Below are 26,116 nucleotides of genomic sequence, written 5' to 3'. Positions count from 1 at the left end.
TACCCAACCAGACGCAACTAAATTTAAGGTAGTTTTTTAAGAAGAAACTGCAGATGCTGGAAAATCAAAGGTAGACAAAAATGCTGGAGAAACTCTGCGGGTGAGGCAGCATCTATGGAGCAAAGGAAAGAAGCAACGTTTCGCACCGAAACGTTGCCTATTTCCTTCGCTCCTTGAATTTAAGGTAGCTCTTTTTTCCCCGAAGAACCTTTTTTTGCTTAAGTCCAAGTCAAGAGAGTTTTATTGTCATGTGAAGAGAAAAAGATTAGTTAAAACAAATGTAGGTCCCTTACAGTCAGAAAGGTGAATTGATCATGAGGAAGAAGGACATGGCAGACCAATTGAATAACTACTTTGGTTCTGTCTTCACTAAGGAAGACAAAAAAGAATCTGCCGGAAATAGCAGGGGACCGGGGATCAAATGAGATGGAGGAACTGTGTGAAATCCAGGTTTGCCGGGAAGTGGTGTTAGGTAAATTGAATTGATTAAAGGCCAATTAAAGGCCAATAGGCTGCATCCCAGAGTGCTTAAGGAAATAGCCCCAGAAATAGTGGATGCATTAGTGATAATTTTTCAAAACTCTTTAGATTCTGGAGTAGTTCCAGAGGATTGGAGGGTAGCTAATGTAACCCCACTTTTTAAAAAGGGAGGGAGAGAGAAAATGGGGAATTACAGACCAGTTAGTCTAACATCGGTAGTGGGGAAAATGCTAGAGTCAGTTATTAAAGATGGGATAGCAGCACATTTGGAAAGTGGTGAAATCATTGGACAAAGTCAGCATGGATTTATGAAAGGTAAATCATGTCTGACGAATCTTATAGAATTTTTTGAGGATGTAACTAGTAGAGTGGATAAGGGAGAACCAGTGGATGTGTTATATCTGGACTTTCAGAAGGCTTTCGACAAGGTCCCACATAAGAGATTAGTATGCAAAATTAAAGCACACGGTATTGGGGGTTCAGTATTCATGTGGATAGAGAACTGGCTGGCAGACAGGAAGCAAAGAGTACGAGTAAACGGGTCCTTTTCAGAATGGCAGGCAGTGACTAGTAGGGTACCACAAAGCTCAGTGCTGGGACCCCAGCTATTTACAATATATATTAATGATTTGGACAAGGGAATTGAATGCAACATCTCCAAGTTTGCGAATGACACGAAGCTGGGAGGCAGTGTTAGCTGTGAAGAGGATGCTAGGAGGCTGCAAGGTGACTTGGATAGATTGGGTGAGTGGGCAAATACATGGCAGATGCAGTATAATGTGGATAAATGTGAGGTTATCCACTTTGGTGGCAAGAACAGGAAAGTAGACTATTATCTGAATGGCGGCCGATTAGGAAAAGGGGAGATGCAATGAGACCTGGGTGCACCAGTCATTGAAAGTAGGCATGCAGGTGCAGCAGGCAGTGAAGAAAGCAAATGATATGTTAGCATTCATAGCAAAAGGATTTAAGTATAGGAGCAGGGAGGTTCTACTACAGTTGTACAGGGCCTTGGTGAGACCACACCTGGAGTATTGCGTATAGTTTGGTCTCCTAATCTGAGGAAAGACATTGTTGCCATAGAGGGAGTACAGAGAAGGTTCACCAGACTGATTCCTGGGATGGCAGGACTTTCATATGTAAAAAGACTGGATAGACTCGGCTTGTACTTGCTGGAATTTACAAGATTGAGGGGTGATCTTATAGAAACTTACAAAATTCTTAAGGGGTTGGACAGGCTTGATGCAAGAAGATTGTTCCCGATGTTGGAGAAGTCCAGAACAAGGGGTCACAGTTTAATGATAAGGGGGAAGTCTTTTAAGACCGAGATGAGAGTTTTTTTCACACAGAGAGTGGTGAATCTCTGCCACAGAAGGTAGTTGAGGCCAATGCATTGGCTATATTTAAGAGGGAGTTAGATGTGGCCCTTGTGGCTAAAGGGATTAGGGGGTATGGAGAGAAGGCAGGTACAGGATACTGAGTTGGATGATCAGCCATGATCGTATTGAATGGCGGTGCAGGCTCGGAGGGCCGAATGGCCTACTCCTGCACCTATTTTCTATGTTTTTATGTTTCCATGTGTCCCAGATAGGATAATTAAATTCTTGCTTGCTGCAGCACAACAGAATATGTAAACATAATGCAGAACATGAGATAAAAGTTCAGTGTGTTTATATACCATAGACCATATATACAGCCTGTTTCCGTGCTGTAATTGTTATATGGTTATATGGTTATATTTATACACAATAAATAAAGATATAATGCAATAGGTTTTTATTGTTCACAGTTTGGAGTTCACTTTAGTTTAAATTCCATTTGGAATATTTTTGGAGGACCAGGAAACCAGAAGCAAGAGTTACTCCAGGGAGTGATTCTGCGTTGGTTGTCAACGGTCGCGAAAAGGCGGCGACCCGACAGCAATGGCGGTCAGATCTCCCACAATTCAAAGCGAGGGAGAAAGTGCCCAGCGCCGACCAGTTGCCGTGGCAGTGCGCATGTGCAAGGCGGCCCGCCGTCACCTATTCCTTTTGCAGAGACGCCGCCTGGACCTGACTCCAGCTTGTTGTGTCTACATAACATTCTATAACTTTGCATCGGACCCAACTGTTGTGTGGATATTGGACAGTGTGTAGGGTGATAATGCAATAGCTGGAGCTAGAACAACAATTACTGTCTCCACATTAATGAGACCACGAATTAACTTCAGTGAAGAGGTAACTTCAGAAACGGGAAGTCAGGGTTTCAAGGTCAGTTTATAGTCAGGGCAGCAGGTGGCAGCTTTCGTTAATAACAAGACACAGACTCAGTCAGCGGGTCAGGCAACATCTTTTCGTTTAATTTAAGTTTAGAGATACAGCGCGGTAACAGGCCCTTCGGCCCGCACATTAAACACTATCCTACACGCACTCGGGACAATTTACACTTATACCAAGCCAATTAACCTACAAACCTGTACGTCCCTCTCTCTCTCTCGTAGATAGACACAAAATGCTGGAGTAACTCTGCGGGACAGTCAGCATCTCTGGAGAGAAGGAATGGGTGACATTTCGGGCCGAGACCTGCCTGAAGAAGGGTCTTGACCTGAAACATCGCCCATTCCTTCTCTCCAGAGACACTGCCTGTCTGACCAAAGATCCTATATATACCTCTGCTATAGGATCTTTGTGTCTGACTGAGTTACACAAGCATTTGGTGTCTGTCTTAGGTTTAAAGCCGCATAGGCAGTTCCTTCATACACGTCTCCGTCTCTCACTCTCGCTCCCTCCCTCCCTCCCTCCCTGTGGAGAAGTGTGGGCGGGCACAGTGACGAGAACGGGGAGTTTCGAGGGGGGGTGTGCAGTGGTGCGGGGAAGAAGGAAGTCTATAGTTTCGATGCGGGGAGAGGGAGATCGAGAGAGGAGACATACAGGGTAGGGGAGCGGGAGGGCGATGTTTGTGAGAGAGAGAGGGAGTGTGGGGGAGAGAAGGATAGAGAGAGAGAGGGGGGGGGGGAGAGTGGAGGCAATGTGTGTGTGTTTGTGAGAGAGGAAGTGTGGGAGGGGGGGGGGGAGGGGAGGCAATGTTTATGAGAGGGAGTGAGAGTGAAATGGAGAGACTGGGAGGGAGGGAGGGAGGGAGGGTGGAGGGGGTAGAGAGACAGAAAGGGAGAGAAAGAGAGAGAGGGTGTGGGAGAATGGGGAGAGGGAGATCTAGAGAGGTGATACACATAGTGGGTGAACTGGGCAGGGGAGATGGGAGAGGGGAGTGGCAATGTGTGTGAGTCTGCATGTGAGAGTGACTGGAGGAGAGACACAGATAGGGGAGGGGGAGGTCAATGTGTGAGGGAGATAGAGGGAGTGGGAGAGAGATTGGAGGAGAGAGAGAGGGAGATCGAGAGAAGGTGGAGGAAGTGGGCAGGAGAAGTGAGAGAAAAGAAGAGGGGGAGAAAAAGCATGAGAGATATGGGGGGAGGGACAGAGAGACTGGGGGATAGTGATGCTCATCGGGGTCGTGGGTTACTATGGCCTCTACTGATCTCTGACCCCTGCCCCCCCCAGGCCCCTCCGGTTAAAGGGCGATGGATGGATACGGTTCCCTTGACGATGGGCGGAATGGGATGGCGGACAGGGAGCGACCGGTGACCTTTCACCCCGATGACGACTCCCAGGTACCCGTGGGGTCGCAGGGTGTCGAGGGTCTGTCACCCCCGGGATCTCGGCTGGGGTCAGAGCCTGGGAACAAGAAGTGGCGCAAGAACAGGTCCTTCGGCCCACAATGAGATTGATAGTCTTCATTAGTATTCGGTTATGGGGAGAAGGCAGAATGGGGTTGAGAGAGAAAGATAGATCAGCCATGATTTTGTAGGAAGGAACTGTAGATGCTGGTTTAAACCGAAGATAGACACAAAAACCCAGAATAACTCAGCGTGACATACAGCATCTCTGGAGAGAAGGAATGGGTGACATTTTGGGTCGAGACCCTTCTTCAGACTGGTTAGGGATAAGGGAAATGAGATATAGGGAGGTTGCACGGCAGTCGAGGTCTTAACTGAGGAGTACGGCCGATGTGTCCAAAAAGTCTCCATGATTGGTATTGACCGTTACTTAGTGCCTGAAGCTGAGAGATCCCGTGACATCTCCCAACTGACAGAACTTCATTCCATGGACATCATGGCCTACCTGATCTCAACGCCCAGTCCATACACAGCAAAGAACATTCAGGCCTACAAGTCATCCGAGGCTTACAATCAGTTTGCAAATGGTTGGTTACACAACACTACTGTATACATTCCAAATAATTCTCCAGACTTATGAGTGGTGTGTGGAAAAATACGTTTTCTATCATTATGCTATTGATATGTATATTCTGGCAAATAAAATGGCTTGACAGCTTAAACACCCACTCCCTTTCAAATATACTGTCAACTTGCTGAGGTTGATTATGTCCAATTAACAGCTAACAATTATGCCATTCCTTGGCTTGTATCTGAGTAACATGTAATTCAAAACCCTCGTATGGTTCGCAGTTTTTTTTAATGATAAATTTTGCGAACCATGGGCGATTAAAAAAAAAAATTCAGCCAGATTTATCACTTCTGAAACTTTTCAGATACCAAAAGAATTAAGAAAAAACACAAATAATGCCTTACTGTTGATGAAATGCAAACGCGATAGTTCCCAATACTTTCAATCTTGATATCTGCACGGCCACTGTTCGCCAACCACTTTAGCTCTTGTTGTCCCTTCAACTCTCGCTTCTCTCTACCATCATTTCTCCTCACTTTTGGAATTCTGAAGTAGGATAAATGTCTCTCACGGTTACCCTGATTTCCACAATTATTTACAGCGCAAAAATTGACCATTTTGGCGTTTTTTAACAGGTAAGGAAGTATGCGTTTAGTGTATTAACAGTGTATGCCGTAGGCTGCCATGTCCTCCACATGGATTGAGCTGCTCTGTGCGTCATGCCCTTTGACCCGATTACCTTACGTGCAACCCCCCTATGTAGACGATGATGTGGAGAGATAAAGAACAAGGAATAAAAGATATGCAAAAAAGTAACGATGATAAAGGAAACAGGCCATTGTTAGCTGTTTGTCAAGTGAAAACAAGAAGCTAGTGCGACTTGGGTGGGGAAGGATGGAGAGTAAGTGAATGCTGGGGCTGCCTGAAGTTAGAGAAATCAATATTCATACCAAGCTGCCCAAGCAAAATATGAGATGCTGTTCCTCCAATTAGCGTTTAGCGTCACTCTGACAATGGAGGAGACCTAGATCAGAAAAGTCTGTAGGAATGAAGAAGTGTCCAGCAACCGGGAGATCAGGTTGGTTCAGGCGGGCTGAGAGAAGGTGTTCAGCGAAATGTTCGCCCAGTCTGCGTTTGGTCTCGTTGATGTATAAAAGTCCATATCTTGAACAACGGATAGAGTAGATGAGGTTGGAGGAGGTGCAAGTGAACCTCTGCCTAACCTGAAAGTCCCTGTGCAGAGTGGAGGGAGGAGGTATAGCACAAGGGTTGAATCTGCGGTAGCAGCGGAAGGTACCTGGGGAGAGGGTGGTTTGGGTGGGAATGGACGAGTTAATCAGGGAGTTGCAGAAGGAACAGTCTCTGTGGAAGGCGGAAATGGGTGGACATGGGAAAATGTGGCTAGTGGTGGGATCCCGTTGGAGGTGGCAGAAATGTTTGAGTTGTAGACTGAGATGTGTTGTATGCGACGGCTTATGGGGTGGAAGGTAAGGACTATGGGGGACTGTCTCTGTTGCGACTAGGGGGAGGGGGAGCAAGGGCGGAGCTGCGCGGTGCCGAGGAGACATGAGTGAGCGCCTCATCTATGATGGGAGAGGGAAACCTCCGTTCCCTAAAGAATGAGGACATCTCGGCTGTCAAGCCATGATTGAATGGCAGAGTAGACTTGATGGGATGAATGGCCTAATTCTGCCCCGGGGACTAGGCCGGGGATGCAACCTGGGCCTTTCCTGCTGCCTCTGCCGGCAACAGTGGGCTCAGAGGCCCGGGTGCACGCTCCCTCTCTCTTCCTCTGCAGATCGATGAGTTTATGGGGCAGCGGTACAACAAGGAGTAGGCCGTAGATGAAACCTCAACCTCGGTTGGGGGGGGGGTGGGGGGGAGTAGATGCAGCCTGGGCTTTTCCCGCTGCCTTAGGGTCCCGGGAGTGTGCACGAAGGCCCAGGTACACTCTCCCTCTCTCTCCCCCCACAGACTGTCGAATTTATGGGGCAAGATTATAACGAGGGGTGAGCCGGGGATGCAGCCTGGGCCTTTCCTGCTGCCTGCCACCCCTGTGACTGGACACAGAGTGCCGGGTACTCTCTCCCCATACAGATAGATGAGTTTATGGGGCAAGATCACAATGAGTAGGCCAAGGATGGAGCCTGGGCCTTGTCTGTGGGTGAGGATGCAGCCTGGGTCTTTCCTGTTTGCTCAGACCCTGTGACGGTACATTCTTCCCCCTCTCACAGATCGATGAGTTTATGGGGCAGGATTACAACGAGGAGGAAGAGGAGCGGCGATATTACCGGCGGAAACGTCTAGCCACGCTCAGGAACCTGGTCTGTGCCAGCCTGGCCAGTATGCTGATCTACGCAGTCTACCTGGGTGCGACCCTCCCCTCCCATCACCCCCCTCTCTCTCCCCAGTCTCCCACCTCTCTCCCCCCAGTCTCTCTCTCTCCCCCTGGTCTCTCTCTCTCTCTCCCCCTCTCAGTCTCTCTCTCTCTCTCTCTCTCTCTCTCTCTCTCTCTCTCTCTCTCTCTCTCTCTCTCTCTCTCTCTCTCCCTCTCAGTCTCTCACTCTCTCCCCCACAGTTCTCTCCTCACTCCCCCAGTCTCTCCCTCGCTCCTCCAGTCTCTCTCTCTCTCTCTCTCTCTCTCTCCCCTCCACTCCCTCACTCCTCCAGTCTCTCTCTCTCTCAGTCTCGTTCTCTACCTCAGTCTCGCTCCCCCCCAGTCTTGTTCTCTCCCTCAGTTTCTCTATTTCTTCCCCAGTGTCTCTCCCCATCTCCCCCCCCCCCACCCCCACCCCACCCCACAACTCTCCCAGTAAAATTCAGATTAGTTTAGTTTATTGTCATCTCATAGAGTCATGGAGTGACAGAGCGTGGACACAGGCCCTTTGGCCCAACTTGCCCACACCGGCCATCAATGTCCCAGCTGCACGAGTCCCACCTGCCTGTGCTTGGTCCATTTCCCTCTAAACATGTCTAACTGTTTCTTAAATGATAGAATAAGCCCAGCCTCAACTACCTCCTGTGGAAGCTTGTTCCGTACACCCACCACCCTATGTGTGAAAAAGTTACTGCTCGGATTCATATTAAATCTATTCCCCTTCACCTTGAACCAATGTCCTCTAGTCCTCGATTCCCCTACTCTGGGCACGAGACTGTGCATCTACCCGATCTATCCCTCTCATGATTTTGTACACCCCTATAAGATCACCCCTCATCCTCCTGCACTACAAGGAATAGAGACCCAGCCTAATCTACCTCTCCCTATAGCTCACACCTTCTAGTCCTGGCAACACCCTTGTAAATCTTTTCTGAACCCTTTCAAGCTTGACAATATTGCCTATAACATGGTGCCCAGAACTGGACACAATATTCAGTCTGAAGAACGGTTTTGACCCGAAACATTACCCATTCCTTCTCTCCAGAGATGCTGCCTGTCCGGCTGAGTTACTCCAGCATTTTGTGTCTACCTTTTATTTAAACCAGCATCTGCAGTTCTTTCTTACACAATACTCTACATGCGGTCTCACCAATGTCTTATACAACTGCAACATGACCTCCCAACTTCTATACTCATGTGTGCCGAGGTACAGTGAAAGCCTATTTTGTTGTGTGCTAACCAGGCAGTGTACAGATGCAGGATAAAGGGAGTAATGTTTAATGCAAGGTAATGTCCAGTAAAGATAGTTCACGGGTCTCCAATGAGGTAGATGGGAGGTCAGGACCACTCTCTAGATTGTGAGAGAATGGTTCAGTTGCCTGATAAGAGCTGTGAAGAAACTGTCCCTGAATCTGGAGGTGTGCGTTTTCACACTTCTGTACTTCTTGCCAGATGGGAGAGGGGAGAAGAAGGAGTGACATGGAAATCCTTGATTATGCTGCTGGCCTTGCCGAGGCAGCGTGGGGTGTAGATGTAGTTGATGGAAGGGAGGTTGGTTTGTGTGATGGCCTTGGCTGCGTCCACAACTCTGCGATTTCTTGCGGGTGTTGGATGGAGCTGTTCCCAAACCATGTATCCCGATAAAATGCTTTCTACGGTGCGTTTGTTTGATGCCTGGGTTTCCCCACCCCCCCACTTCACCCAGGCCTCCTCCAAATGCAACTGATCCTCCACTACGATGAGACGTACCGGGAGGTGAAGTACGGGAACATGGGTCTGCAGGACATCGATCGCAAGATGTTGATGGGCATCAATGTAACGCCCGTGGTGGCCCTGTTGTACACACCCGTCCTCATCAGGTGAGGTCTCATCTACATGTCTCATCTAATCTCCATCATCCCCATCTCCGTCCCCGTCTCCTTCACCATCCCTGTCTCCTTCCCCATCTCCATCCTCATCCCCTTCCCCATCACCATCCCCACCTCATATCCTTCTCAAATCTCAACAATGTCACGCCCGTAGTGATCCTGTTGTACATGCGTGTCCTTATCAGGTGAGGTCTCTAATCCCATTCTCATCCTAATCTCCATCTCCTCCATCTCCACCATCTCCATCCCATCTCATTCCACCCTCATCATAATATCCCACTCCATCTGATCCCATTCCATCTCCTTCTCAACTCATCACATCACTAGGTGGTGGCCCTGTTGCATACGGGGTTGCAGGCTTATAAGGTGAGGTCTCCTATCCATCTCCATTCCTTCTCTCCTCCCCTCCTCTCCGTCTCCCCTCATCTCCCCTTGCCCTCCCATTCCCCTTCCACTGGTCTGACGCTTACACTCTTACCCTCATCCTGGCCTGATCTTTACCGTCTCACCCCCAGGTTTTTGGGAACCAAGTGGATGATGTTCTTGGCCATTGGAATCTACGCCCTCTTTGTCTCCACCAACTACTGGGAGCGTTACTACACCCTGGTCCCATCAGCCGTGGCCATTGGTGCGGCGATCGTTCCACTCTGGGCGTCTGTGGGGAATTACGTTACTAGGTACGTCCCCTTGTCCCCAAAAACTCCCCCGCAGCCTAAATCCTCCGTACCCTCCCTTACCCCGCTCCCCGTACTCCAAACTACTCCCTGTTCCACTGTGGGTGTCTATGAGGAACTACGTCACCAAGTACCTCTGAACCCTCTTACTGCTCCCCTCCTGTACCCCAAACCACTCTCTGGTTGGGTCGGGAGGGCACAGGACAGGAGGTTGGGAGGGGATGGAAGGGGAGGGGACAAAAGGGGTGGGGATGGGACGGGCAGAGCTGCCAAATAGTACGGATTTTCCGTATTTTGTACGGCAATGCGCTCAGAATACGGATGTACGGATTTGCTTTGTAAAATACGGATTTTCCTGTTTCATCGCTGCTTAAAAAATGCAAGGATATAAAAAGACACACTGTACCTCAAAAAATTATAGCAGATTAAATCTATTAGCATTTTAAATTTCAAGATCTGGAAGCTTTGATCTGCCTGTCCCGCTCCAGGTTTAAACAGCGCTGTCAGTTTAACGCGTGGGAATTTAAGCGAATAGCGATAAGGGTTCTAAAAATAGCGCTCCCAGCTGGAGCGTTGTTGTCTTTACATATAGCACTATGGCCACAGTGCAATGGGTCACAGAATGTTAGGGGAGGTAGGGAGAAGGAGAGAGGGAGTAGGATGGAGGGAGGGAATAAGAGAGGGAGGGAGAATAAAAAGGAAGGAGAGGGAGAAAGAGAGAAGGTGGGTGGGAGGGATAGGGAGAGGGAGAGAGAGAGGGAGGTTGGGAGGGAGAGGGAGGGAGGGAAAGAGAGGAAGGAGGGAGAGAGCAAAGGAGGGAGAGGGAGGCTTCCAAAATGGCTTCTACATCATCATCTGGTGCTAAAAGCAGGAAGCATCTGTTCAAACAGCAGTATACAAAGAGATGGCAATGAATGCATTGTCAAGTAAGATGCGTAGAAGACATGTCAACTGGGAGCAAAGTTATGCATTCTTGTACTCTTACATGGGTATGACCGCACATTAAAAAAAGAACACTTTTTTCAGCAAAATGGCACCGCGTAAAAATACTGATTTCCTCAGCAAAATACTGATTTTCAGGTAGTAGAATACTGAAGTGCTCTGACAAAACTTGGCAGCTCTGGACGGAAGGGAAGGGGATGGGACTGGAGGGGAGGGGAGGGGACAGAACTAATGGGGACGGGGAGAGGATGAATGGGATGGGGAGGGAAGGGGACAGGTGGGGACGAGAGAGGAAGGGAGGGATTTACAGCCTCGGTTAATCGTTGATGTTTCCCCTACAGAATGGCGCAGAGGTATTATGAGTACCAACATTACAAGGAGGGACATGTACAGGAGCAGAGGAAAGCACCAAAGGGGGCCTGTCACCCACACATCATCATCTTCCAATCTATCTTCTACTTCATCTTCAACGTGAGTCAAAATAGAGGAAGTGAGGGGGAGGGAGCAGGAGTGAGCATAGGAGACAGAGAGGGAGGGAGAGAAGATTAATCTCCGAGGAAAACTGATTACAGGGTTGGCATTGTGAAGGAGCCACCAATCCGATATGACATTTAACTGCAAAGTCCCTGCCCCTTTAGTATTGGATAGATTGAGTGGAGGGTCTGTGCTGTTCCAAGTTTGCGGTGGTTGTGGTGCGTTTCCCCAGCCATCTCGCCCAGTGCATGTTGACCAGCATAGTTCACCAACCCTTGTTAGCAGAGGGTCTTTGTGCAGGTATCTTAGAAATTTGTCCTCTTAGATTTCTGTATATAGATTGGACATGGTTTAAGTTATTTCAATCTGCCTCTTATGGCCGTTTATATTTTTAAAGCTTTGCGAACTTTAATTTTCCAAAAGCCCAAAGGTTTTGTGGAGATTCAGCGTTAGGATCGGGCACGCAGCGAGCTAGCACGAGGGTTGTCAGATCAGATCAGCCCAGGTTGGCGAGTGGCCGAAGGGAGTATTTTAATGGGTCATTATTAAACTGTTCCATCTGCGCCACATCGCCAGCTCTCTCTGTCCCAGATCCCCCACCCCAATTGTCGACAAAGTCTAACTGAGAAAATGCTCCCACTCATATTACGGATTGTCTCCGCGTTTGCTCACTCGCTGGGGCAGGCGGCGCCTCTTTCAAAGAGAGCGAGTACAGGTCCCGTCAGCTGGGGATCTGCGACCCACTCCTGTGTGAAGTCTCTAGTTTGGCTGTGGTTGAGATGGCTGCAAATTTGTATAATTATCACCATTTGGTCACCCGGCCCCGGCTCCCAACTATGTGCCCTGACAGACTGGAACCAACCCCAGAGGTTAATGCGACAGCATCTTCATTTAAGCCAACCCACCTCGATAGTTTAACTAGTCTGTTCGAATCCAATCTGAACTTTCCACCCTACACAGCACATTCTCCTCGTTTCCATCTTCCGGGAAGGTTGTACTGTCTCAAATTGGTTCACCACACAACTTGTAATTCGTGAAAATTAATATCGAATGGCTGTGACTCGGGCTAATGCCAGAGATTTGATAATTGACAGCTTTGTTCCAGGCATTCTTGTGTTTTCACGCTGATGCTGTATTGAGTCAATAATTTAAATAGATACAATTGTGGATTTGTGCAGTCTGCAGTATGGTATTTGACGGATACATTTATTTATAAATCCCATTATACAGATCCAGAAATTAATCTGCAGGTCCGTACACACACAGTAGTTCAGCTGGAGAGAATGTTTATCCCAAATGACCTATGACCTGGGCATGTGCAGTTGAAATACCGAACCCACTTATTTAATACAGGGAAATGTAAGGTGTTGCATTTTAGGAAGTCCAACATGGGCAGAACCCACACACTGAATGGTCAGCTTCTGGGGAGTGTTGAAGAGCAGAGGGATCTAGGACAGTTGCACAGGGCTCAAAATTAACGGTTGCCTGGGTGCCAATGGCCACCTAACGTCCGGCCGGGCAACCTAAAAGTCGTGTCATTTTGCCCGGCTTGACAAGCACCCAGGGCACCTGCCGTTCAACTCTGAGCGGGCCCTCCTCTCTATCTCTCTGTCTCTCCGTGTCTGCCCACCATCCGTGTCCGGGCTGCCGGGTCTCTGCCCTCCGGCCGCTCCTCATCCGCTGGCATGGCGGCCGCCCTGCACATGCGCACAACTACGGCGAACACATCATCGGCCGCCCTGCACATGCGCACTTCCACGGCAACTGGTCGGCGCCGGGCACTTTCGCCCTCCCATTGCATTGTGGGACATCTGGCCACCATTGCTGTCCCTCGCCGCGACCATTGAAAACCAACGCAAAATTGCTTCCTGGAGCTGGAGTAACTCCCTCTTGCTTCTTGGTTTCCTGGTCCTCCAAAAATATTCTAAATTGAATTTAAACTGGAGGTGGTGGAGGATCCATCACCAAACTCCAAACTCTGAACAATAACATCTTATTGCACTTTATCTGTTTATTTATTGTGTATATGTATGGTCTATGGTATATAGACACACTGAACTTTTATCTCCTGTTCTGTATTATGTTTACATATTCTGTTGTGCTGCAGCAAGCAAGAATTTCATTGTCCTATCTGGGACATGACAATAAACCTCTCTTGAATTTGACTTGGACTTAAGATACAGCGTGGAAACAGGCCCTTCAGCCCACCGAGTCCACGCCAACCACAGATCACCCGTGCACTAGTTCTATTCCACACATCAGCGACGTAAGTCAAGAGTCAAGAGTGTTTTATTCTCTCACGTCCCAGTTAGAACAATGAAATCCTTACTTGCAGCAGCACAACAGAATATGTAAACATAGTACTCTGCAAACAATGTTATAAACAAGGAAACAAAGTGTATATTTATATATGAATATATAACTATATAAATATATATATATGTGTGTGTGTGTGTATAATATATATACCCACACACACAATTTTCCTCTTGGGATTAATAAAGTTCTATCGTATAGTATCGTGTGTGTAGGAAGGAACTGCAGATGCTGGTTTAAACTGAAGATAGACACAAAAATCTGGAGTAACTCAACAGGTCAGACAGAATCTGTACAAAAGGAAATACGTTTTGGGTTGGCTCTGAAATAGGTTCCTGCACACCTTTGGAATGTGGAAGAAACAAGAGCACCCGGAGAAAACCCAGGCGATCAAAGGGAAAAGGAGCAAACTCCATATAGACAGCACCCATATTCACGATCCATTCCGGGTCTCTGGCACTTTTAGGCGGCAACTTTATGGCCAATGTACTGCCCCATAGTCTTGAACTGAATTAAAACATACAGTAGCTGTAAAGGGGAACATAGCGTCACTTAGATTTTTAAAACTGAAAATGGATAGTTTCTTTTTTTTTTGTAACTAGTTATTTTGTGTGTTGGAAAACAAAATATAGTGGCAAAGCTGGTAGACTTGTTGCCTCACACGCCAGGGATCTGTGTTCGATCCTGTCATCGGGCACTGTCTGTGTTGAATTTGCACATTCTCCCTGCAAGTGTGTGGGTTTCCTCCCACCTCTCAAAGACGCATTGGCTTTGTAGGTTAACTGTAGGTCTCTGTAAAATTGTCCCTAATGTGCAGGGAGTGGGTGAGGAAAGTGGGATAACAGAACTTGTATGACTGGGTAAACAAAAATGCTGGAGAAACTCAGCGGGTGAGGCAGCATCTATGGAGTGAAGGAAATAGGAGACGTTTCGGGTCGAGACCCTTCTTCAGACTGATGTGAGGGTGGGGGAGACAGAAAGAAGAAAGGAAGAGGCGGAGACAGTGGGCTGAGGGAGAGCTGGGAAGGGGAGGAGAAAGCAGGGACTACCTGAAATTGGAGAAGTCAATGGTCATACTGCTGGTGTGTAAACTACACAAGCGAAATAAGTGGTGCTGCTCCTCCAATTTACGGTGGTCCTCACTCTGGCCATGGAGGAGGCCAAGGACAGCAAGGTCGGATTCGGAATGGGAGGGGGAGTTGAAGTGCTGAGCCAATAGACAATATGTGCAGGAGTAGGCCATCGGCCCTTCGAGCCAGCACCGCCATTCAATGTGATCATGGCTGATCATCCCCAATCAGTATCCCGTTCCTGCCTTCACCCCATATCCCCTGACTCTGCTATCTTTAAGAGGCCTATCTAGCTCACTCTTGAAAGTATACAGAGAATCGGCCTCCACCGCCCTCTGAGGCAGAGAATTCCACACTCACAACTCTCTGTGAGAAAAAGTGATTCCTCGTCTCTGTTCTAAAAGGCTTACCATTTATTCTTAAACTGTGGCACCTGATTCTGGAGTCCCCCAACATTGGGAACATGTTTCCTGCCTCCAGCGTGCCCAAGCCCTTAATAATCTTATATGTTTTAATAAGATATCCTCTCATCCTTCTAAACTCTAGAGTGTACAAGCCCAGCCGCACCGTTCTCTCAGCATATGACAGTCCCACCATCCCGGGAAATAACCTTGTAACCCTACGCTGCACTCCCTCAATAACAAGAATGTCCTTCCCGGGAGATCAAGTTGGTTATTATGAACCGAGCTGAGGTGTTGGGCGAAGCGGTTGCAAAGCCTACGCTTGGTCTCACTGATGTAGAGCTGCTAACACCTGGAACAGCGGATGCAATAGATGAGGGTGGAGGAGGTGCAGGTGAACCTCTGCCGCACCTGGAAAGACGGCTTGGGTCCTTGAATGGAGTCAAGGGGGGAGGTAAAGTGACAAGTGTGACATTTCCTGCCGTTGCTAAGGAAAGTGCCAGGAGAGGGGGTGGTTTGGGTGGGAAGGAACTAATTGACCAGGGAGTTACGGAGGGAGCGGTCTCTGCGGAAAGCCGATGGGAGGAGATGGGAAGATGTGACAAGTGGTGGGATCCCATTGGTAGGCAAAAAAGCTGTAGAAAATCAGCGGGTGCGGCAGCATCTATGGAGCAAAGGAATAGGCGACGTTTTGGGTCGAGACCCGTCTTCAGACTGATGTCATGGGGGGGGGGGAAGGAAGGAAGAGGTGGAGACAGTAGACTGTGGGAGAGCTGGGAATGGGAGGGGAAGGGGGGAGAAAGCAAGGACTACCTAAAATTGGAGAAGCCAATGTTCATACCGCTGGGGTGTAAACTACCCAAGCGAAATATGAGGTGCTGTTCCTCCAATTTGCAGTGGGCCTCACACTGGCCATGAAGGAGACCCAGGACAGAAAGGTCGGATTCGGAATGGGAGGGGGAGTTGAAGTGCTGAGCCACCGGGAGATCAGGTTGGTTTTTGCGAACTGAGTGGAGGTGTTGTGCGAAACGATCGCCAAGCCTGCGTTTGGTCTCACCGAGGTTGATCATACGCTGAATAATCCAACCACATTTTTGTTTGAAAGTGGAAAGAAATAATAGAAATTGCATTCATTGCAACGTGTGAAAAGAGGTGAGATACTGTGTTATAATTTTGCTGCATGTCATTGTGGTATATACAGTAAATCATGTCTTGATTGGTGAATATGTTTAGTTTGTGACTTTATTTGAAGCAGAAATAATATGTGAATGCTTCATTGAGCATAATTCCGACTGGTAACTACGCACTTCGTCGGAGCACATTATCCCACGCGTCATGCAAGCTGCCTTAAATGACCATCTAAACTGTCATTCGGCAACATAAAAAGAGAAAATAAGTTAAGTGAGACCCCTGTTACAGGGTCACAGTTCCTTGAAAGTGGAATCATGTGTAGACAGGGTGGTCAAGAAGGCTTTTAGCACATTGGCTTTCATCGGTCAGAGTATTAACTATAGAAGTTGGGAGGTCACGTGACAATTGTACAAGACGTTGATGAGGCCACACTTTAAGGTTTAAGATGAGAGGGGGAAATATTTAATAGGAACTTGAAGGGTAACATGTACACACACATGGTGGTGTGTGTATGGAATGAGCTGCGTTCCAGTAGTTGATGCAGGGATTATCCCGATGTTTACGGAACAGGTCCATGGATAGGACAGGTTTGGAGGGATATGGGCCAAATGCAGGCCCAGGTGGGACTGGTGCAGATGGGACATCTATTTATCCCTCTCTCTCTCCCCTATGTGTCCCCCCGTTTCTGAACCTTTCTCCCCCCCCCCCCCGTCTCACCCCACGGCTGTCTTTTGTCGGCGCTGAGTTCCGTCTCTTCCCCCTGACCCTGTCTCCCCCCTGACCCTGTCTCCCCCCCATCCCCCCATCCCTCCCCCTGAGCCTGTCTCCCCCGATTCTGCCTCTCCCTGGCTCTGTCTCCCCCCCCTGACCCTGTCTGCCCTGACCCTGTCCCCCCCTGACCCTGTCTGCCCTGACCCTGTCTGCCCTGACCCTGTCTCCCCCTGTCCCTGTCTGCCCTGACCCTGTCTGCCCTGACCCTGTCTGCCCTGACCCTGTCCCCCCCTGACCCTGTCTGCCCTGACCCTGTCCCCCCTGACCCTGTCCCCCCTGACCCTGTCTGCCCTGACCCTGTCTGCCCTGACCCTGTCCGCCCCTGACCCTGTCTCCCCCCCTGACCCTGTCTGCCCTGACCCTGTCTCCCCCTGACCCTGTCTGCCCTGACCCTGTCTCCCCCTGACCCTGTCTGCCCTGACCCTGTCTCCCCCCATCCCTCCCCCTGACCCTGTCTCCCCCTGACCCTGTCTCCCCCTGTCTCTCTCCACAGCTGAGTTTCGTCGGCGCTGAGCTCCCATCGTTGATTTTCCTGAACAAGTACCTGTCTCCGGCCAGTCACACGCTGAGCAACGTCCGGATCTGTGGTAATGGGGGACACACTGGGGGGGGGGGGGAAGAGTGGCAATTGGGGGTGCAGAGGGGATAGGGGTCGGGGAGTGTGGGCTAGGGAGAGGGGGAGGGATGGAGGGGGAGAAGAGATGAGAGGGAAGGGGGGGAGGTGAGGGGAAAGTTTTTAAAGGTTTTTGTAGGAGTTTCCACTTGTCCGATCCTGGATTGGTCGGCATTTGAGGGAGATGGGTGGGGGGGGGGGGGGGGGGGGGGGGGGGGTAGAGAGAAAGACAGAGGTTGGGGAGAATTGGAGGGATGAAGCGAGATCTCCCTCTCCTCTCCTCTGTCTCCCTCTTCCTCCCCCCTCCCCAGGGACACACACGGAGGGTGGGGTTGGGGAGCTTATTAACCCCCTCTCCCCTCGTCTCATTCCTCCTCCCTCTCCCCAGGGAGTGACGTCCGGGGAACGATCGAGGGTCTGAACCGAACGGTATTGAACAAACTCCCTCAGAGTCTGAGTCTGATCAAGGTTGAGAGTGTTCTGATGGGAACGGCCTTCATCGCCATGTTACTGGTATAACCCCTCCCTCTCTCCCTCCCTCCTCTCGCCTTACTCCCTCCAGCCCCCCTCCCTCTTCTCACTGCTCACTCTGCTCCTTCACCTTGCCTCCCTGTCCTCACTCCCTTCCCTCCTCACCCCTACCTCCATCCTCACCCCTCTCCACCCTCCCTCCCTGCCTCTCCTCACTCGTCACTCCCACTCCTCCCTCCCTTCCCTCCTCACCTCTCCTTCCTCCTCCCCTCTCTCCACACGGTGGAGGGGCTGAGTTTTCTCATGGGAACCACCTTTGTCGCCATGTTACTGGTAGGTGAGGCTCCCTCCTCATCCCTTCCCCTCTTCCCACTTTCCATCCTTACCTCCTAGAAACATAGAAAACAGGTGCAGGAGTAGGCTATTCGGCCCTTCGAGCCTGCACCGCAATTCAACGTGGCTGATCATCCAAAATCAGTATCCCGTTCTGAGAGTATCCAGTCTGAAGAAGGGTTTCGGCCCGAAACGTTGCCTATTTCCTTCGCTCCATAGATGCTGCTGCACCCGCTGAGTTTCTCCAGCTTTTTTGTGTAACCATCAGTATCCCGTTCCTGCTTTTTCCCCATGTCCCTTGATTCCGTTAGCTCTAAGAGCTAAATCTAACTCTCTCTTGAAAACATCCGGTGAATTGGCCTCCACTGCCTTCTGTGGCATAGAATTCCACAGATTCACAAATCTCTGGGTGAAAATGTTTTTCCTCAACTCAGTCCTAAATGGCCTTCCCCTTATTCTTTAACTGTGACTCCTGGTACTGGACTCCCCCCAGCAACGGGATTTTCTTTTCCTGCATCTAGCCTGTCCAATCCTTTGAGAATGTTATATGTTTATATAAATTCCCACTCATCCTTCTCAATTCCAGTCAATACAACCCCAGTCGACCCATTACTGGGTCCCACACTACGTAAATATATCTCCTCGATGAGTCCGTACACCGGGGGAGAGAAACGGGGGGGTAGAGAGGTCAATGGGACCGGGGAGAGAAGGGAGAACGAGAGGGAGGAGGAAGAGGATGGATGGAGGGAATAGAGATCCTCAGAAATACAAGGGGACGAGGATCTAGTGGGAGGGAGGAACTGAAGGGAATCTTCCTTCAGTTCTCAGACAGCCCAGCAGCTCAACAGTACGTACGGCTCCAGCAGCGCCTAGCCCCTCCCACAGCCCAACCGCTAAAAAAGAATTCCGCTCGCGCTTCGGCTCAGGTTCTAGAACATTGCAGCGGCGGCAGTTATTGTCTCGTGGGCGCGGGTAGCGCGATGGGAAGGTGGCCCTGACGGCCATTACTCCCTCTGGGAGAGACCCTCTCTGGAGACCTGCGATCAATGGAGGAATTGCAGGGACCCGGGAGTCGTGACGCCTTTTTGTCGCTGGTGATCCCGATCCCACCTGGCCATCATGGGGGACGACCTCTCCGTATCCCCCGCCAGACCGTCTGTCACGCTGGTGAGTGCGCTTACCCTCGCGCAAGCCATGATCCGCTGCCCCTCCGCTGTTTTTCACTGTCCTCAGAGCGCTGCGGGCCTCACTCTGGTCCACACCGGCCGCAGCCTAGCTCGGGCCCGGAGCCTGATGGTGAGGCTTGGGCTTTAGGGCTTGGGTAGATCCTGCTTCTACCCCCCCCCCCCCTCCACCACCTCCCTAGGGCAGAGAAAGAGAGAGAGGGTGAGGGGGGGAGAGGGGTGGAGTGGGGGATGGAGAGTGGGGGATGGGGAAGGGGGGAGGAGATGGTCCTTCCTCTCTGCCTCCCTCCCTCTCTACCCCCCTCCTCTCTACACCCCCCTCCTCTGTGCCCCCTTCCTCTCTGCCCCTCCCACTCTTTCTGCTGCCCCCTCCCTCTCTAGGAATCCCCCACTTCCCCCCTCTTCCCCTCTCCCCCTTCTTCACTGTCCTTCTCTCCCCCCTCCCCCCTATCCCCCTCTGCCCTCCCTCCACCCCACCGCTCTCCCCCCCCCCCTCTACTCTTCTCCCTCCCCCTCTCCCTCCTCCCCTCCACCTCCCCCCCCCCCCCCCCCCCCCGCAACCCGAGGGGACGGGACCCAACTTGGTCTGGTAATTCTTAAAGGATTGGACAGGATAGATGCAGGAAAAATGTTCCCGATGTTGGGCAGTCCAGAACCAGGGGTCACAGTTTAAGAATAAGGGGAAGGCCATTTAGGACTGAGATGTGGAAAAACATTTTCACCCAGAGAGTTGTGAATCTGTGGAATTCTCTGCCACAGAAGGCAGTGGTGGCCAATTTGCTGGAGGTTTTCAAGAGAGAGTTAGATTTAGCTCTTAGGGCTAAGGGAATCAAGGGAAATGGGGAGAAAGCCGGAACGGGATACTGATTTTGGCTGATCAGCCATGATCATATTGAATGGAGGTGCTGGCTCGAAAAGCCGAATGGCCTACTCCTGCACCTGTTTTCCATGTTTCTATGGTGAAACATCTTCCAGCTGCCCTTTAAACCCCCCCTCACTCATCCCTTCTCATCCCTCTCTCCCTGTCACTGACCCCTCTCTCCCCCTTGGCTCCCCCACACTGACCTCCCTACCCTCTGACCCAGGTACTGACCTCTCTCCTCTTGTCATTCTCCATCAGGTGCTGACACTGTGTGGCCCAGCGTACAGACCCACCGAGGAGATAGATTTACGCAGCGTGGGATGGGGAAACATCTTCCAGTTGCCCTTTAAACATCTGCGGGATTACAGACTCCGTCTGTTGTTGCCCTTCTTTGTCTACAGTGGCTTCGAGGTCCTGTTTGTCTGCTCGGGATTCACTCTGGTGAGGGGGGGGGGGGGCAAGCGGGGGGTGGGGCAAGCGGGGGGGTGGGGGGGAAACGGGGCGAGTGGGGGGGTGGGGGGGGGGGGGTAGGGAGGAGAGGGCTGGTTACAGACCATCTGCTGGTGCTCCTCTTCCTCTGCTTGGATTCACTCTGGTGAGGGTGGAGAGGGGATGGGGAGAGGAGGAGGGGAAGAGCAGATGCGGGGGAGAGGGAGTGGGTACAGTTGGATGCAGAACTAATCTTCTCACCTTCTCTCCCTCTGTCCCTCCCCCCCCTCTCCCTCCGCTCTCTCTCCCTCCCACCCTCTCTTTCTCCCTCCCACCCTCTCTCTCTCCCTCCCCCTCTCTACCACCCTTGTCTTTCACTCTCCCCCATCACTCGCTATGTCTGTCCCACTCCACAGACATATGGAGTTTGCTCCCTGGGTTTGGAGTCTCTCCCAGCATTGATCATGGTTTACGGAGCCTCTGCCTCTCTCTCCTCCCTCCTGGGCCTCTCCTCCCTCTGTCTACCTCGGCAGGTCACCCTGCTCTCGGGATCATTAGTCCAGGGAGTATTGCTCCTCGCCCTCTTCGGCTGGTCTCCTCTCCCCAGAGAAACACGTCCAGGACCCGCAGCCGCCCTCTACGTGGTGGCCGCTCTCTGGGGGCTGGGGAGTGGACTGAACAAGAGTGGACTCTCTGGTGAGTGACTGGGGGGAGAGGGAGGGGGAGAGAGAGAGAGGGGGGAGAGGGAGAGAGGGGGGAGAGACGAGCGAGTGAGAGTGCCCGACCCGGCTGAAAATAGGTGTAGGAGTAAGCCCCCATATCCCCTGACTGCGCTATCTTTAAGAGCCCCATCTAGATCTCTCTTGAAAGTTTCCAGAGAACCGGCCTCCACCGCCCTCTGAGGCAGAGAATTCTACAGACTCACAACTCTCTGTGTGAAAAAGTGTTTCCTCATCTCCCCTTTCCCCTTATTCTTAAACTGTGGCCCCTGGTTCTGGACTCCCCTAACATCAGGAACATATTTCCTGCCTCTAGCGTGTCCAAAACCTTAATAATCTTATATGTTTCAATAAGATCCCTCTCATCCTTCTGAATTCCATAGTATACCAGATTCAGATTCAGATTCAGATTCAATTTTAATTGTCATTGTCAGTGTACAGTACAGAGACAACGAAATGCATTTTCGCATCTCCCTGGAAGAGCGACATAGCAAACGATTTGAATAAATAATAATAAGTGTCTGGGGGGAGAGTGGTGGTGATTGGCAGTCACTGAGGTACGTTGTTGAGTAGAGTGACAGCCGCCGGAAAGAAGCTGTTCCTCGACCTGCTGGTTCGGCAACGGAGAGACCTGTAGCGCCTCCCGGATGGTAGGAGGGTAAACAGTCCATGGTTGGGGTGAGAGTAGTCCTTGGCGATGCTGAGCGCCCTCCGCAGACAGCGCTTGCTTTGGACAGACTCAATGGAGGGGAGCGAGGAACCGGTGATGCGTTGGGCAATTTTCACCACCCTCTGCAATGCCTTCCGGTTGGAGACAGCAGTTGCCATACCATACTGTGATGCAGTTGGTAAGGATGCTCTCGATGGTGCAGCGGTAGAAGTTCACCAGGATCTGAGGAGACAGATGGACCTTCTTCAGTCTCCTCAGGAAGAAGAGACGTTGATGAGCCTTCTTGATCAGAGTAGAGGTATTGTGGGTCTAAGAGAGGTCATCGGAGATGTTGACTCCCAGGAACCTGAAGCTAGAAACACGTTCCACCTCCGTCCCGTTAATGTGGATGGGGGTGTGCGTGCCGCCTCTGGACTTCCTGAAGTCTACAATGAGCTCCTTGGTCTTCTTGGAGTTAAGGGCCAGGTTGTTGTCAGCGCACCATGCTGCTAAGTACTGGACCTCCTCCCTGTAGGCCAGCTCATCATTGTTGCTGATGAGGCCAATCACCGTTGTATCATCAGCATACTTGATGATGGTGTTAGTACCATGTACAGGTGTGCAGTCATAGGTGAAGAGGGAGTAGAGGAGGGGGCTCAGCACACAGCCCTGTGGAACGCCGGTGTTCAGGGTGAGGGTTGAAGAGGTGTGCTTGTCTAACCTCACAGACTGGGGTCTGTTGGTTAGAAAGTCCAGTATCCAGTTGCAGAGGGAGGGGTTGATGCCCAGGTTACCGAGTTTGGTGATCAGTTTTGATGGTATAATGGTGTTGAATGCTGAGCTGTAATCGATGAACAGCATTCTTACGTAAGTGTCTCTGTTGTCGAGATGGGAGAGGGCGGAGTGAAGTGCCGTTGAGATGGCATCCTCCGTACTCCTGTTCTTGCGGTAGGCAAACTGATAGGGATCTAGTGTGGGGGGTAGGCAGCCAGTGTGGGTATACATTCCAGCCGTTCCATTCTCTCAGTATATGACAGTCCCGCCATCCTGGGAATTAACCTTGAGAACCTACGCTGCACACCCTCAATAGCAAGATCGTCCTTCCTCAAATTTGGAGACAAACTGCGCACAATACTCCAGGTGTGGTCTCACTGGGGCCCTGTACAACTGCAGAAGGACCTCTTTGCTCCTATACTCAACTCTTCTTGTTATGACCAACATGCCATTCACTTTCTTCACTGCCTGCTGTACCTGCATGCTTACAGATAGACTGATAACAAGGACCCCCAGATCTCGTTGTACTTCCCCTTTTCCCAACTTGACACCATTCAGATAATAATTTGCCTTCCTGTTTTTGCTATCAAAGTGGATAACCTAACATGTATCCACATTAAACTGCATCTGCCATGTATCTGCCCACTCAACCAACCAGTCCAAGTCACCCTGCATTCTCATAGCATCCTCCTCACAGTTCACACTGCCACCCAGCTTTGTGTCATCTGCAAATTTGCTAAATGTTACTTGTAATCCTTCATCAGAATCATTGATGCATATTGTAAATAGCTGCGGTCCCAGCACCGAACCTTGCGGTACCCCACTAGTCACTGCCTGCCATTCTGAAAGGGACCTGTTAATCCCTACTCTATGTTTCCTGTCTGCCAACCAATTTTCTATCCATGTCAGCACTCTACCCCCAAATACCATGTGCCCTAATTTTGCCCACTAATCTCCTATGTGGGACCTTATCAAATGCTTTCTGAAAGTCTGGGTACACTACATCCATAGGCTCTCCCTTGTCCATTTTCCGAGTTACATCCTCAAAAAACTCCAGAAGATTAGTCGAGCCTGATTTCCCCTTCATAAATCCATGCTGACTCGGACCGATCCTGTTACTGCTATCCAAATGTGCCGCTATTTCATCTTTTATGATTGACTCCAGCATCTTCCCCACCACTGATGTCAGGCTAACAGGTCTATAATTCCCTGTTTTCTCTCTCCTGCCTTTCTTAAAAAGTGGGATAACATTAGCTACCCTCCAATCCACAGGAACTGATCCTGAATTTATAGAACATTGGAAAATGATCATCAATGCGTCCACAATTTCTAGAGTCCTTAAGTACCCTGGGATGCAGACCATCAGGCCCTGGGGATTTATCAACCTTCAGTTCCATCAGTCTACCCAACACCATCTCCTGCCTAATGTGAATTTCCTTCAGTTCCTCCGTCACCCCAGATCCTCTGGCCACTAGTATATCAGGGAGATTGTTTGTGTCCTCCTTAGTGAAGACGGATCCAAAGTACCTGTACCGGTGCTCTGGTTTCCTCCCACAGTGGGGGTTTGTCAGCTAATTGGATTCGGTAAACATTGTAAATTGCCCCTGGTGCGTGTAGGATAGGGTTAGTGTATGGAGTGATAGATGGTCGGTGTGGACTCGATGGTTCGAAGAGACTGTTTCCACACTGTATCTCTAAACTAAGCTAAATAATCCTAACCCATCTTTTACCAACAATCTTGCCCTCTCTCTCCCTCTTCCCCTCATACTCCCCTGCCTCACCCTCTCCCCATCTCCCTCTCCCCCCCTCTTCTCTGATCCCTCTCTCTCCCCTCCTCCCTCGTACTCTCCTCTCTCTCTCCCCACACTCTCCCACCTTTCTCTGTCCCTCTCTCTCTCTCTCTAACTCCCTCTCCTCCCTTCTCCATCTCTCCACCTCCTCCCTCTCTCTCCCTCTCCTCTCTCTCTCTCCCTCTCTCTCTCTCTCTCTCTCTGTCTCTCTCTCTCCACCTCTCTCTGTCCCTCTCTCTCTCTCTCACTCCCTCTCTCTTCCTCTCCTCCCTTCTCCCTCTCTCTCCCCCTCCTCCCTCGTACTCTCCTCTCTCTCTCCCCACACTCTCCCACCTCTCTCTGTCCATCTCTCTCTCTTTAACTCCCTCTCCTCCCTTCTCCATCTCTCCCCCTCCTCCCTCTCTCGTCCTCTCCTCTCTTCTCCCTCTCTCCCCACTCTCTCTCCCCCTCCTCTCCCCACACTCTACCACCTCTCTCTGTCCCTCTCTCTCTCTCACTCACTCTCTCTCTCTCCCTCTCTCTCCCTTCTCCCTCTCTCTCCCCCTCCTCCCTCTCCTCTCTTTTCCCTCTCTCCCCGCTCTCTCTCACCCGTAGCGCTGCTGGGAATGCTGTATGAAGACAAAGAGCGCCAGGACTTTGCTTTTGCCGTCTACCACTGGTGTCAGGCTGTGGCCATCTTCATTGTCTACCTGTGGTCCTCCACGTACATGAAGGTGGGAGAGAGGAGAGAGGGAGCTTCACTCTGTGTGTGTCTGACCCCCAGGAGGGTGTGTGTCCAGGACGGTGATAGGGAAGGGAGTGGGGAGGGTGTGTGCTGGGACGGTGATAGGGAAGGGAGTGGGGAGGGTGTGTCCGGGACGGTGATAGGGGAGGGAGTGGGGAGGGTGTGTGCCGGGACGGTGATAGGGGAGGGAGTGGGTACGGTGATAGGGGAGGGAGTGGGTACGGGGGGTTGTCCGGGACGGTGTGTAGAGGAGGGGGAGGGTGAGAGGAGTCTGACTTCTGACCTGTGACCTCACCCCCAGGTGAAGCTGGGGATCATGTTCGTCACTCTGATCGCCGCGGTGATCTCCTACGTGTGGATGGAGTGGAAACTCTTCCAGAAAGTTCGATTCCGGGTGCCCCGGATTCCTCGACCCCGGCACAAAGTCAAAGGTTACCGGTACCTGGAGGACGAGAACTCGGACCAGTCGGAGGAGGAGGAGGAGGAGGAGGGGGAAGGTGAGGTGGAGATGGAGGGAGACTCTCCCTCTGATCCCCTCCAACCGGTGGTACAGCATGGAGCGACGGAGGCTGAGGAACGGCCTCAGTGACACCCCTCCCTCTCTCTCTCTCTCTCTCCCCTCCTCTCTCCCCTCTCTATCTCTCCCCTCTCTATCTCTCCCCTCTCTCTCTCTCTCCCCCCTCTCTCCCCTCCCCTGTCTCCTCTACCCTTTCCTCTCCCCTCCTTCCCCTTTCCCACCCTCTCTCTACCACCCTCTTTCTCCCCCCCGTTTTTCCTCCCCCTCTTTCCCTTCTCCCTCGCCTCTCTCTCTCCCCCCCTCTCTCTCTCCCCCTCTCTC

General features: G+C 50.9%; 1 protein-coding gene across 3 annotated transcripts; it reads left to right on the top strand.

The window, feature by feature from the left end:
• The first annotated feature begins 2,510 nt into the window (after positions 1 to 2,510).
• On the top strand, positions 2,511 to 26,116 carry unc93b1 (unc-93 homolog B1, TLR signaling regulator). Of its 3 annotated transcripts, none has more exons than XM_055660952.1 (12): positions 2,511 to 2,696; positions 4,020 to 4,129; positions 6,941 to 7,076; positions 8,789 to 8,942; positions 9,467 to 9,628; positions 10,909 to 11,038; positions 17,224 to 17,317; positions 17,732 to 17,856; positions 20,452 to 20,634; positions 21,039 to 21,318; positions 25,149 to 25,267; positions 25,580 to 26,116. In XM_055660952.1, the coding sequence occupies exons 2-12, from the start codon at positions 4,040 to 4,042 to the stop codon at positions 25,865 to 25,867; spliced, it is 1,761 nt and encodes a 586-aa protein (XP_055516927.1). In that variant the 5' UTR covers positions 2,511 to 2,696; positions 4,020 to 4,039; the 3' UTR covers positions 25,868 to 26,116. The 3 variants fall into 3 exon arrangements, with proteins under 3 accessions (XP_055516927.1, XP_055516928.1, XP_055516926.1); XM_055660953.1 differs by lacking the exon at positions 2,511 to 2,696 and adding an exon at positions 2,708 to 2,729; XM_055660951.1 differs by lacking the exon at positions 2,511 to 2,696 and adding an exon at positions 3,279 to 3,392.

The sequence above is a fragment of the Leucoraja erinacea genome, chromosome 32 (assembly GCF_028641065.1).
Source record: "Leucoraja erinacea ecotype New England chromosome 32, Leri_hhj_1, whole genome shotgun sequence".
Taxonomy (NCBI): domain Eukaryota; kingdom Metazoa; phylum Chordata; class Chondrichthyes; order Rajiformes; family Rajidae; genus Leucoraja; species Leucoraja erinaceus.
Note: the sequence above shows the minus strand (reverse complement) of the source record. Positions and strands in the feature narration are given on the sequence as shown.

What these genes read in the sequence shown, in the direction of transcription:
- unc93b1 (XM_055660952.1), top strand. Translation starts at nt 4,040, where the DNA reads ATGGATGGATACGGTTCCCTTGACGATGGGCGGAATGGGATGGCGGAC. An exon ending in GAGCAACGTCCGGATCTGTG is followed by an intron (nt 17,318 to 17,731) that starts GTAATGGGGGAC and finishes CCCTCTCCCCAG; the next exon opens with GGAGTGACGTCCGGGGAACG. An exon ending in GGTCCTCCACGTACATGAAG is followed by an intron (nt 25,268 to 25,579) that starts GTGGGAGAGAGG and finishes CCTCACCCCCAG; the next exon opens with GTGAAGCTGGGGATCATGTT.